The 14189-nt window shown below is 37.9% G+C and overlaps 1 protein-coding gene across 4 annotated transcripts in view; it reads right to left on the reverse strand.

The window, feature by feature from the left end:
* Positions 1 to 14189, reverse strand: part of LOC127423957 (fibroblast growth factor receptor 1-A-like) — an 88339-nt gene that overhangs the window by 33840 nt on the left and 40310 nt on the right. For all 4 annotated transcript variants that reach the window (XM_051668679.1, XM_051668677.1, XM_051668678.1 and 1 more), the window contains exon 5: positions 12989 to 13161. In XM_051668679.1, the coding sequence (XP_051524639.1) occupies positions 12989 to 13161 (173 nt within the window). The remainder of the gene's footprint in view (positions 1 to 12988; positions 13162 to 14189) is intronic.

Below are 14189 nucleotides of genomic sequence, written 5' to 3' on the forward strand. Positions count from 1 at the left end.
AAAAATATACAATTATAATGGAAAAAATAGGTATAAAAATACTTTTTTTTTTTTTCCAAAAGGTAAATTGCACTTCTTTAAGCAAAATTGTAAAGACAACAGAAAGTATATGTTCTTATTAAACAGATTATTTAAAAAGACATACGCGAGTTATGTGACCCTGCAGTTTAAAACTTAAATTAATAGGCCTAAATAAATAAGTAAAATATGGTTAACAGGGGAGATTAGAGTGTGCAATGTGAGATTTCTCTCTCTCTCTCTCTCTCTCTCTCCTCCTCTTCTTCCTTCCTTCAATGGCTGGTTCAAATCGGCTTGCCTATAGTCTTTTTACAAGCCAGTCACAAATTACATGTTGCGTAAGTGCAGTTTAAAGGCTACAAGTACACAGTGCCTATCAGTAGACAGGTCTATGAGAAGTTCAAAACTGATGTCCATCATTTTAATCCTGTTCTGTGTGCATTTGTTCAGTTTCCAGCCAAAGTAACAAAACTTTAGGCTACGTGAGAGCCCTTTATGATTCACATCATGTACATGTACGTTACATGCATTTATTGCATCACATTTATTAATCTCTATAATTGAGCATCATTACATCTGAAACTCCATCTTACTATCATAATTTATTTAAATTATGTAATAGTTAATACGTTTCGGCGCCTCTACAAGGTTACAAACAACTTCCATGTTTGTTAGTATTTCCAAATTATTTTCAAGTTGAGAAGACAAACATCTGGACATACTGGCCAAAGTGATCAGCACCTTTGAACTAGACAGCTTCCATAATGAAGCACTTAAGTTCCACTTTATAACAAGCAACCTACGTGCTGGTTTGGGAAACAGGTGTTACTCCATCATAAAATAACGAACGACATCAGTTAAGATGGTCATTAAAGCTTAAATTGCAATGTTATCGGGAAACCTAGACAATGTTTGTTGATGGTACAAAAAGGGTAAAAAGAGAGACAGAGATAAAGAGAGAGATTTCAGAGACTCTGACAGGTTTTTTTCTTCATTCCAAGTAGGGTTGTGTGGTATACCTGTACTAACGAAATATCATCTTGTTGTTAACCATATTAACCATATTGTTCGGTACCATATTAAAAGTATGCTGCCATTAGCAAAATGTAATGTAATGTGAGAGTTTTGAGATGAAATCAAATACCATTTGAAAATAATAATAAAAAAAGCATCTATATGGCCAAATGTGATCATTAAACTGCAGAAGGATGTCATTTAACGAAATACGACTAGATGCGCTTCGCGCAACAGTATGAATAAGAGGTGCCTCTCTGCCCTGTCATCTCCTTTACACACGCAGGCACACACACAAACGAGCACACACACAGGCATGCACACGAACACACAAAAACGCAACACACTTTACTAATGCTTAATTTTCATGCAGTGTGTCCAGTAGTATCCATCTGCAGAGCCGCAGAGCAGTGTTTAGTGCGTAGACAGCTGTGAACTCTCAAATTAACTCTTTCTCTGTTGCAGCTCGGAGATTTCAGCTCACGAGTCGCAGGACTTGATATAACGAAACCTTCACAAACAGGAAGAACTTCAAAGATCTTTCAATCTTTGTCCCACTGAAATGAGAGCTCTATTGAACTGATTGCATGAAATTGAAGACATTATGACAGAAAATTACTACTTTATAAAAGTAAATAATACTCATAGTAACAATAATATAATATTAAAGGGTTAATTAGTATTATTATCTGACAGCAATATCACATAAGCAAGTGTACTGAATATCAGCATGTTGTGATTCAGCCATGGCAGCCTTTTGCCTGAGGTAATCAAATTGTTTTCATTTAATTTTTTCATTAATACTGTAAAGCTCTGTTGTGCATCTTTAAAAAACAAAAACAAAAAACAAAAACAAAAACAGTATATGTATATAAATATGTGTGTGTGTGTGTGTGTGTGTGTGTGTGTGTGTGTGTCTAATATATATATATATATTATTTAAGCAATATCACGAGCAAGAGTGCAATATAGCCCTACATCAGCACTGCTGTGATTCGGCCATAGGTAATCACGGCAGTGCTGATTTAGGGACATATAGCACGATTACAAGTGTGTGTGTGTGTGTGTGTGAGAGAGAGAGAGAGAGAGAGATGGAGCGTGTGCCATCACCTGTTGCCACTCCCAAGCAGAGATGCTGTAGTGTGTTATCTTTCTGAAAATAATGTAATTTTGGTCAAATTCATCCTATTTTCTCAGTGGAAAAATAGCCGTAGCTGGTGCGCAAGAGTCATTCATTATAGAAACCGCAATCTCATCCACCATTTTGAACAGTATGTCCTCTCCAATGTGGAAACTCCAGTAAGAGGTAAGCGCATTGTTTGTGTAATTAATCAGTCTGTTGTGTCTCACAGCAGTGATAAGCCTTAATGCTTAAGTTGTTAGTTTAAAGCCGTTGAAAGCTATTTCCTAGCTTTAGTAGTAATGCGAGCGATCATGTAGTGCTACTGAATGAAAACACTGACTGACGCTGACTCACTTCATGTCACCTAACTGGCTTATATTACACACAAAAATAGTTTTTTGCCACCACCTGCTGGCTAAAATATGTAATGTCAAAAAATTAAATGTAAAGAGACATATAGTTGCTGTCAGAAGTTTGCATACACCTTAGCCAAATACATTTAAACTCAGTTTTTTTTTTTTTACAATTCCTAACATTTAATCTTAGAAAACATTCCCTGTTAGGATCACTACTTTATTTTAAGAATGTGAAATGTCAGAATAATAGTAGAGAGAATAATTTATTTCAGCTTTTATTTATTTCATCACATTCCCAGTGGGTCAGAAGTTTATATACGCTTTGTTAGTATTTGGTAGCATTGCTTTTAAATTGCTTAACTTGGGTCAAACATTTTGGGTAGCCTTCCATAAGCTTCTCACAATAAGTTGCTGGAATTTTGGCCCATTCCTCCAGACAGAACTGGTGTAACTGAGTCAGGTTTGTAGGCCTCCTTGCTCGCACACGCTTTTTCAGTTCTGCCCACAAATTTTCTATTGGACTGAGGTCAGGGCTTTGTGATGGCCACTCCAATACCTTGACTTTGTTGTCCTTAAGCCATTTTTGCCACAACTTTGGAGGTATGCTTGGGGTCATTGTCCAATTGGAAGACCCATTTGAGACAGAGCTTTAACTTCCTGGCTGATGTCTTGAGATATTGCTTCAACATATCCACATCATTTTCCTTCCTCAAGATGCCATCTATTTTGTGAAGTGCACAAGTCCCTCCTGCAGCAAAGCACCCCCACAACATGATGATTCCACCCCCATGCTTCAAGGTTGGGATGGTGTTCTTCAGCTTCACCCTTTTTCCTCCAAACATAGCAATGGTCATTACGGCCAAACAGTTCAATTTTTGTTTCATCAGACCAGAGACATTTCTCCAAAAAGGAAGATCTTTGTCCCCATGTGCACTTGCAAAGTGCTGAAGCAGTGGCTTCTTCCTTGCTGAGCATCCATTCAGGTTATGTCAATATAGGACTCATTTTACTGTGGATATAGATGCTTGTCTACCTGTTTCCTCCAGCATCTTCACAAGGTCCTTTGCTGTTGTTCTGGGATTGATTTGCACTTTTCGCCCCAAAATACGTTCATCTCTAGGAGACAGAATGCGTCTCCTTCCTGAGAGGTATAATGGCTGCATGGTCCCATGGTGTTTATACTTGCGTACTATTGTTTGTACAGATGAATGTGATATGTTCAGGCATTTGGAAATTGCTCCCAAGGATGAACCAGACTTGTGGAGGTCCACATTTTATTTTTCTGAGGTCTTGGCTAATTTCTTTTGATTTTCCCATGATGTCAAGCAAAGATGCACTGAGTTTGAAGGTAGGCCTTAAAATACATCTGCAGGTACACCCCCAATTCAATAAATCTCCTATCAGAAGCTAACTGGCTAATTGTCTAAAGGCCTGACATAATTTTCTGGAATTTTCCAAGCTGCTTAAAAGGCACAGTTACCTTAGTGTATGTAAACTTCTGACCCACTGGAATTGTGATATAGTCAATTAAAAGTGAAACAATCGGTCTGTAAATAACTGTTGCAAAAATTACTCATGTCATGCACAAAATAGAAGTCCCAAACGACTTGCCAAAACTATAGTTTGCTCATATGAAATCTGTGGAGTGGTTAAAAAAAACAAAAAAGAGTTTTAATGACTTCAACCTAAGTGTATGTAAACTTCTGACTTCAACTGTACAGCTCTTAAACCATCTGCACTGCTCTTACACTTTAGTTTAGAACGGCACGAACACAAGCGGAGGGATACAAACAGTGAAGCGTCAGAGTGCTGATGCTGCGAGACCATCAGTACTCCTAGAACATCTCTCGTCCAATCAGATTCGAGGAACTAACTGTTGTATATATCTCTATATCTAATATATATATATATATATATATATATATAAAAACTCAGCAAAAAAAGAAACATCCCTTTTTCAGGACACTGTACTTTAAAGATAAGTTAAGGTCACAGTTATAAAAACTTAGGACACTAAAGAGACCTTTCTACTGACTCTGAAAAACACCAAAAGAAAGATGCCCAGAGTCCCTGCTCATCTGCATGAACGTGCCTTAGGCATGCTGCATGGAGGCATGAGAACTGCAGATGTGGCCAGGTCAATAAATTGCAGTGTCCATACTGTGAGATGCCTAAGACAGCGCTACAGGGAGACAGGAAGGAAAACTGATCGGCCTCGCAGTGGCAGACCACGTGTAACAACACCTGCACAGGATCGGCAGACATCACCGGCAACTACGTCACCTATGGGCACAAACCCACTTTTGCTGGACCAGACAGGACTGGCAAAAAGTGCTCTTCACTGACGAGTAGCGGTTTTGTTTCACCAGGGGTGATGGTCGGACTCGCGTTTATCATCGAAGGAGTGAGCGTTACACCGAGGCCTGTACTCTGGAGCGGGATCGATTTGGAGGTGGAGGGTCCATCATGGTCTGGGGCGGTGTGTCACAGCATCATCGGACTGAGTTTGTTGTCATTGCAGGCAATCTCAACGCTGTGCATTACGGGGAAGACATCCTCCACCCTCGTGTGGTACCCTTCCTACAGGTTCATCCTGACATGACCCTCCAGCATGACAGTGCCATCAGCCATACTGCTCATTCTGTGCTGTGATTTCCTGCAAGACAGGAATGTCAGTGTTCTGCCAAGAGCCCAGATCTCAATCCCATTAAGCATGTCTGGGACCTGTTAGATCAGAGGGTGAGGGCTAGGGCCATTCCCCCCAGAAATGTCTGGGAACTTGCAAGTGCCTTGGTAGAAGAGTGGGGTAACATCTAACAGCAAGATCTGGCAAATCTGATACAGTCCATGAGGAGGAGATGCACTGCAGTACTTAATGCAGCTGGTGGCCACACCAGATACTGACCGTTACTTTCAGGTACCATTTTGACCCCCCCTTTGTTCAGGGACACATTATTCCATTTCTGTTAGTCACATATCTGTGAAACTTGTTCAGTTTATGTCTTAGTTGTTGAATCTTTTTATGCTCATACAAATATTTACACATGTTATGTTTGCTGAAAATAAAAGCAGTTGAAAGTGAGAGGACATTTCTTTTTTGCTGAGTTTATATAGATAGATAGATGAAAAGTATTATATTTTCATTTGATTAAAGCTGTACAGTATGTATTTGATTAAACACAATTTGATCATAACATTTAATTAAAACATTTAAAATGGAATCCAGAAAAATTAAAACAGAAAAGGCATAATTTGTATCTATAAGACTTTATTCAGTTCTTTTAGACAAGTCATTTTCTGTGTAATCTCATTAAAAAATCTGTGTATTTTTTTATTTGTTGCCTAAGTATCAAGTTAGTATCAATACCGAGGTACCAGGGCTGGTATCGTACCGAAGCCAAAGTTTTGGTATCGGAGCAACCCTAGTTCCAAGGTCAGTGTCTACAGGAGATAGAGAATTTAGGTTACCACGCAAAACACTAAAATTAGAAAATAGAGAAACTGTATTTATAGCACAACTTTAAGACTTTTGAGCGCACAGCACAGAGAATGGGGCTTGAACTGAATGAGGAATTAAGCGGTTAAAAATGGCCTTACATCCCAATTAAGAGTGAATTCAATTTGCAGAGAAATACCTAATTAAGTGCAATAATGCATTAATAATAATCCAAGCTAAGACTTATACCAACATAGCTTTCTTTGTTTGAAAAGGATCGTATAGTTAAAATATGGCATTTGCTAACGACTATTATTGTTATTTGTAAGTTTTTTTAACTGTTATTATTATTATTATTAACATGCTTTGTTGACAAACATAGTAAAACTGGCACATGGTATCTCTCGTCTCTTCCGCTTGCCTTCGCATTCTTTTCCCAGGACTGGCTGAGATGAGATGAGCGATCGATGCAGGTTGGTGTGTTCATGCACTTTAATGAACTTTAACGAAAGAACAAAATCGCCACTTCGCCACAGTGACTCCTGTATTACTAAATCCTCGCGGTTTCTCAGTTGGTGGGTCACAGGTTTATTCGGACTGGATTGCAGACAGCAGGGAAGGAACATGTTATTTTCCCCCATTGAAACATATTCAGTGGCCACCCACATGAAATTTAGGACTGCCGAGGCTAATTTAATGATAATCTAATACACACAAAAGGCTTCTCTGCAACATTATATTTTCACAGTGCGACGAAAGCTTGTTTTTCACGCGAGTGAACAACTCACGCCAATGATCTGCTCTAATGTACTGTATCTCTGGAATGGATTCTAGTGTGAATGTTCTAGTTTAAATCGATATGGGTGAAGTCAAACCTCTCAAACAGGCAGCCCCGACATTATAAACAGCAGTGAGGTAGGACAGAGCAACAGTGTGTTATGCGGCAAAATAAAGTTTTTGTTTTACTTTTAGAATTACTCATCATCACCCTTACAAAAAATGTTTCACGATTTTACATTAGTAACAGTAACCTGTACTCATATGTCATTACACTGTATATCTAAGGTCAAGCAAGGGCTTTAGAACCTCTGAAAACTATGAACAAACTATACAAGTAGAAAGAAAATGTGACCCATGCATGTAGGATCCATTAAATTCCGGTTTTGTACTATTCCACTTGATGTCCAGTGTGAAATCTGGGTTCCAAAGCAAAATCAGTTGAACCACTAGAACCACTGCTCTAAAGAACTTCTCGTGTCCGGGAGCATTATGTGTGTGCGCTCCTTTATTCTTATGACTTTGCCATGCAGATCTCTAAGAAATGTTTCAAAAGTGCCAATAAACCTGCTCTTCTGGACATTTCAAGTTTCTATTCGACTATTTGTGTTGAAAATTTTCACCTAGGCAATGACGTAATGGGTTTTTGCCATCCACTTGTTTCACCACCTGCAGATTATTAGTAATTAAAACTCTGCCTCTATCTTCCTGTGATTGCTGTGTCTTTGCTTATGGTGATTTTCCTCCCCCGACTTCTCGTGAGGTGGGTTTTGGAGTTGTTGCATTTATAATCAACTACTTTTAAGGGATGTTTGACCACGTGCTGCTGGAACACAATATGGAAAATGAGAATGTGAGCTGGAAGTATTTAAATGGGCACACCACCCTGGTAGCATATATCCAAAAGCAACCTACAATTCTTAAGATCTAACAATTTAATCTGCAACTCTCTGCAGGCTTTTGATTTTCACCTGTATTTCATGATCTCATTTTGTTGAGCTTCGATTGTGATGAAGTTCCAATGTAAATAATTCGTTGTTAAACGTTCCGTCAATATATGCATTATTTTATTCGTCCAGACATTATAACATTACTTACAACAAGATTAACATTACCAGTTGTACACACATCACAACAAAAGGACAGGCATTGCCTACGCTGCAATATTTAAGAGACGCAAAGTTCTCAGTGCTTCCCCTCATTTAACAGACCAAGGGACAACCAGACAGCCAGACGATGATTGAACACGAAGGGTGCACCATTTCCTCAAGCAGCCCAGCATCTTCCTTTAACTCGACACGGTGCCGTGATTGAAGCTGACGAGTCGCTCCAAAGAGTTAACTGATTTAGGCAACTCTAACACGAGTCATCCCTTTAAACACAGCACTGAAAACAGAGCGAGAGGTGTCGCAACGGTCAAAGACGTCTATATAGCGCATGTTTACTTGGGCCAACAAATTAAAAAAAGCACAATATCAATAGCAGCATCAATATTCCCAGTGGTTAATGTCATCAAAAAAACTGACAACGAATGCCATATGAAACATAGTAACCTGAGGTATATTAATTTAATTCTGGGATCTCATGTATTAGTAGACTCTCAAACATTATATAGTGTTTCTTTCCTTGATTAAGATTTGTAAAACATTCCTTTTGTATTTTACAACAACAAAAATAAACAAATCAAGTATCATAGCTGTCATCTGTCACCTTAAGCATAAGATTTCATGCTTACTGATAGTGGCACCTGGTGGCCGAGGCTGGTACCGCATGCTAATTGTTCGCTAGCAAGTAAAAAATACAAAAATTCTAATGCGTTGCCTCATGAGGAGAATTATTTTTTTTTTTGTGAGAGATTAACAAAAAAAAAAAATAAATTGTAAGACAGGCACAGGAGAATTTGTTTTTTCACAGTGTGGTTCAGGGCTTCCGTAGAGGTCTGTTTGCCTTTTTAAGATAATTTTGATGAAAGTTTAACAGGGGTAAGTAACTTGGAAGCAAATCTTTGTCAGTTCAGTTTAACATTCAAGTCATTCTTTTCAAGCCAAAACCTCTATAAAGTGCTAGGGCTGTCAAATAAAAATTCAAAATTCGAATATTCATCAAATGTAAGAAAAAAAATTCTAATTCGAATGCTAAAACTGTGCATTCAATTTTTGGATGTGTGCCAAGCACTGACGATGACTTCCGATCGATCGCATTCTTGCACTAAAAAAAAAAAAAGGCTAGACAGCGCAACAAATGCAATTTAACAGAAAGCGTCTCAAGATGCTTTTTAAAGTTATTTTTAATTAGAAATCATCTAAAAAAAACAGCGCTCCTGCAAGAGACGCTGAATAAACAAAAACAAAGCGAAGCAAAGACGTTCGTCTAGCGTGCGTTTACATAGAAAAACAAATGGATGGTTGCAAAAGCATTCGGTGCGAACAGCCCCTTATAGTTGGTGGAGGTACTTGGCCGTTGCGTCTTGCTCTCTTATAAGTGTTTCTTAGATTAAGAAGTGAGTTTTTTTAAACGCTTTGTCAGGAAAGATGTTCAACTTGGAAATGTGTGTCTCGAGATCCTCGTGTTCGGTTCCATTCTGTTGTGTTCCGTCTGATTGAACAGCCCCTGGCCTGGGCTCATAGTCTGAGCCACTTCACCACCGAGTTCAGCCGAATACCACTGCTATCTGGGAATATTGCTATCCCTACCTACAACTGTACTGAATAAAAACAATTATTTCATGGTATTTCATTGTTATTATGAAGCTTGAGTCTGGGGTTGTATGCTGTGGCATCATTTCAAGTGTAACAGCAAGTGAACTGCCTATTGAAGCATTTATCCCCCTCATTTTACTTTTGACTTAACATTTGAAAATATGGACCAACTAAAACTTATTTATTTTATGCACATTAGTTGAAATGAAATGCTCTTTTTTTAACAGCAAGGAATGTTCTTTGCAATAATATAACACGGTGCTGTATGCATGTATACAATGTGCCCTCTTGTGGACTAAGGAAAAAAACATCAATTTAAAAATCTGTTGACTTTAAAATTTGAATTTAATTTGAATTTTGAAAATATAAAATTTACATTTAGTTTCTCTGCCCAACTGACAGCTCTATAAATTGCTGCTAGCACATATCAAACTTTAGTACTTTAGTATTAACATATGCCTGCTAAGCAACAAGCACCTCTACAATTCAGCTGAATTATTTGAATTAATCAGTGGACATTCATTAACACTAAAATGAATCTTCATGTCATTTCAAACCTGTAAGATTTTCTTTCATCTACAGAAAATAAATAAATAAATAAATAAATAAATAACATTTCATTAATGTATTCTATACAACTTGTAAGTCAACTGAAGCCATACAATAGACGGGCTGGTTATCGGTGGGCTGAGTTTTTCTGTAACTGCGGATCTCCTGGGATTTTCACACACAACAGTCTCTAGAATTTACTCCGATGTGTATGACTTTATTTCTTCAGCAGAACACAAATTAAGATTTTTAGAAGAATATGACAACTCTATTGGTCCACACAAAGTGAACGGTGACCAGAACTCAGAAGGTCCAAAAAGCATATAAAGGCAGAATAAAAGTAATCCATAAGACTCCAGTGGTTTAATCCATGTCTTCAGAAGTGATATGATAGGTGTGGGTGAGAAACAGATCAAAATTTTATAAATAGCATTTTTAGCTCTAAACAACAAAAGTTCTTGCATGAACATGCGAGCCACTGTCAACAAGCTTTTCTCACAGCGTTCATGAACGCACAATGGACGTCAAGAATAACACTGAAAAATGGCTTAAATTTCTTCAAGTTGTTCTGTATGGCTTCAGAATACTTTGAATATGACGCACAAGCCGCATGGACTTCTTTTATGATACATTTGGGTCTATTGATATTGATAATTTTTCCTTTTGTGTTCTGCGTAGAAGATAGAAATTCAAACTGGTTTAGAGCGACATGAGAGTGAGTAAATGATCACAGAATTATTTTTTTGTTGAACTATTCCTTTAAAGATAAAAAACAGTAAGTGTCAGGCAGCTTAAACACACTGCTATAACAGCCTCTTTACTGTGGCTTTATGAAAGTCAAACATAAAGGCCTTTTGGTTGGGCAAAATTAATAGAAGGTTATTAGCTTCTAAACCTACAGAACCCTAGATGTGATCTGCTATACTAGCAGTCTGCCTGACTTCCTTTTCACATACACTTCATGCAAATTAACAATTGTGCCAGACTCTTGTTAAACAAAAGAAACAAACTGTGAGAGAAAGCTGGGGGAGGTGACTCCAAAAAGAAGCAGGGCCCCTCAATGAACCCCCTTTAACTCCTGGAGCTTAAGGATACGTGTTTGTATGAATTTATGCAGGCATGTTTCTCTTGCAATGACATGGTTTTGAGTGCATGGCTGAGCTTATTACCTGGTATACTTGTGTGCTTGGATAAAAATTGTGCCAAAGTACATGTAATTCTGTGCATGTGTTCATGTGTGTTTGCAATGCAGTGGCCTTAAACACACTCCAGATGGTAAAGTGTGTATACAGTTAGGAGAGGAAGAGGTCTAATGCCTCCCAGCTGGGAAACACCTTGATGGGAAAAACAGCCACTACATGTCCACAATGCCAGCGGAAAACATCACTTTAATGTCATGTAAAAGAGTGAAGAATGGGAAAAGAAAAAGAACAATCTGAAATGTAATTCTGTATTTTTTAAAGGTGAAGTGTGTAATTGTTTGATGTTAAAATACCTATTCTAGCTTAATCATGTGAGTGCATGGATTTCCAAAAAGCAGATTTTTTGAGTGTCACCGTCACTGTGGTTTGTGTGTTGGATGTTAAGTACCGTGCATGCCAGGTTGGAAAGCTTGATTTAAAACTCATCAGCAAGTTGTTGTCCTCTTATACTGAGACTACAAGCTCACAGCTTATTACACTTGCGCTACAACAACTATTTGACGAAAAAACAGAAGTGGTATATATCAAGTTGCCTCAAATGTAATTAAAATGATGACTTTGACAAAAACAAAACAAAAATTCTGGTAGATGTGACAAAATGAATTTAAGTTTGTACAACAAGACTTGATCAAATGTATTCAAATAAATGAACTAAAATGATCAAATGTAATTTAATTGTGTGGAAAACGTTTCCTAAATTTTATTAAGTTCAATTAACGTTTTTATTTTTTGTGTATGCAACAACAAGTAAGCCATTCATTGGTTAATTTAGCTGAAAACAGACTTTGTTTGCTTGAGCATCCCAACCAGCCAGAAACATTTCCTCAACCAATGGTGTGGAGTTTTGGGCGGGACCATCCATTTGTCCGACCAATGTAATGTGAGATGAGTGTTCGCAAAACCTGTTTCATAACAATCATTATTTTTGTGATTCCATTTGGTGTTGCTAGAAGAACAGAAATCACACAGTTCACCTTTAAGCAATATGCTACAATGTTTCAGAAAAACTACAGCAGCTCTTCTGTTCCCTATTAGAAGACACCAGCATGAAGCAATCAAAAACATGCCACATTGTCTGATTGGGGATTTGGACCAAGTGACTTTATAACTTTTTGGGCTTTTCTTTTAGTTGTAAACAAATGCGAATCTCAGAGAACCACAAACGCTCAATTATCATGCTAACCAACAACCAAAGGATGAGCAAATCTTTTCCACAAGCACAAATATGGCTTATTATAAACATAATAAGAAATGCAACTTTTTCATTTTATATGTGCATAATTAGAACAACTGTGTGCCAAAATAAAAGTTTACAGAGTGTTAAACAGGTATCGCTAATTATGTGCTGCTAAGGTATCAAAATGTGATTTAAATGTTGATATTTTGGTTCTGTTCATATTAGTAGATTAGATTCCAAATGACTCATGTTTGAATTAATAAAAGCCCAGAGTGAGTCCTAAAGTTTATTCTGGTCTGTCTGAGTAGAACCAGTTATGTAAAATGAGGACTGCCAAGCAAAGAGAAGTAACCCACATATTTAGTGTCTGCCTTCCAGGCATGGCTATTCAAAGTCATGCTATAGTGAAGTGTCTGGAAGACAGATCTGTTAAGGAGGAGGTGCACAGCTCTGTCCTTCTAACACCCAAACCAGTGTAGGTGCCCACCAACAACACATGTAGTGTTAAATCTAACAGCAGACAGTAAACGGCTAAATGTTCTGTATTTTAAACAGATCTAATCCTGCTTTTGATCTTTTACGTTTCTACAATGCACATTTCAGTGGTGCGCTTGCAACCACATCCAGGTGCTCTCACCTTGAATCCTCCTATTCGCTGGTCTCTCTTAAACTCCTTGCCGTTTTTGAGCCACTTGAGGGTTGGGGTAGGGTTACCGTTGGCCTGGCAACGGAACTTGACAGTTTTGCTGGCGGGAACCGCGTGGAGCTTCTTCTCCATCTTATCAGGCTGAGCCCACACTGGCGCCATCGCTGTGTAACACAGAAAGCAAACTTACAAGTCATTACAAAGCAACATATAACGTCAAAAGATAGTTAGTAGGATAGATATCATCCTTGACTCAGCCTCATGATGTTCCAAACCTGTCTGACTGACTGTATTCCATTGAACACAAAGGGACCTTCTAAGCTTTGAAGAATATTTTTGCTACTCTTTTCCATTCAATGAAAGCATGGTGACCAGGAGTTGTCAAGATCCAAAAAACAACAAAAAATAACACCATTAAAAGACTTGTGAGCTACTGTATTCATTCTGCTAAACTTTTCTTTTTCTACTTTATGGAAGAAAGTCATATGATTTGAAACGAAAAGAGCATGAGTAAATGACAGGATTTTTAGTCTTGGCTAAACTATTCCTTTAAACAGAAAAGCAAAAACAACTGTAGGTTCCTGAAGAGTGACTGTAGAAGGTGACCGAACTGTAGATGAAAGGGTGTGATGTGTGTTGGTTGCTGGTTTTGTTCTGTCTGACTGGCTTGATGGTGCCCTCTGGACTCAAAGAATAACCCATCAAAAGAAACCAAGGCAGTGTTCAGAATGGCATACTACCATACTACATTTTACTATTTCTGACTATTTCTTGACACTGAAAATGCAGCATGTATTTGACAGTTTACATTGTTCCACATCTGGTAAAACACTGTCATCTCCCTTTCTATATGGTGACACTTTTGTAAATGTGCATAATAACTTGAATAATGTTTGGAATTGCACGATTGCTTGAACCTGCAGTTCACTTCTTTCACAATGCATGTGAACTGCTCTAAAATGCTAAAAACATCATTAGCCCTGCCCGTGCACACAGATCAGCATATCACCCGTTTATTCTGAAGCGCACACACAGACCGTGTTTATGTCTTTAATCGCAGCCTTTTGCAGTTTGATAATCACCTATGACCATATCGCCATTTTGATGTTATTTTAATTAACTGTGCAGCCCTGAAGGATTTTGAAATTAGTCTACTGATGTGCTCTTTATGAGACTTAATAGTAAATAAAAT

The sequence above is a fragment of the Myxocyprinus asiaticus genome, chromosome 33, assembly GCF_019703515.2.
Source record: "Myxocyprinus asiaticus isolate MX2 ecotype Aquarium Trade chromosome 33, UBuf_Myxa_2, whole genome shotgun sequence".
Lineage (NCBI taxonomy): Eukaryota > Metazoa > Chordata > Actinopteri > Cypriniformes > Catostomidae > Myxocyprinus > Myxocyprinus asiaticus.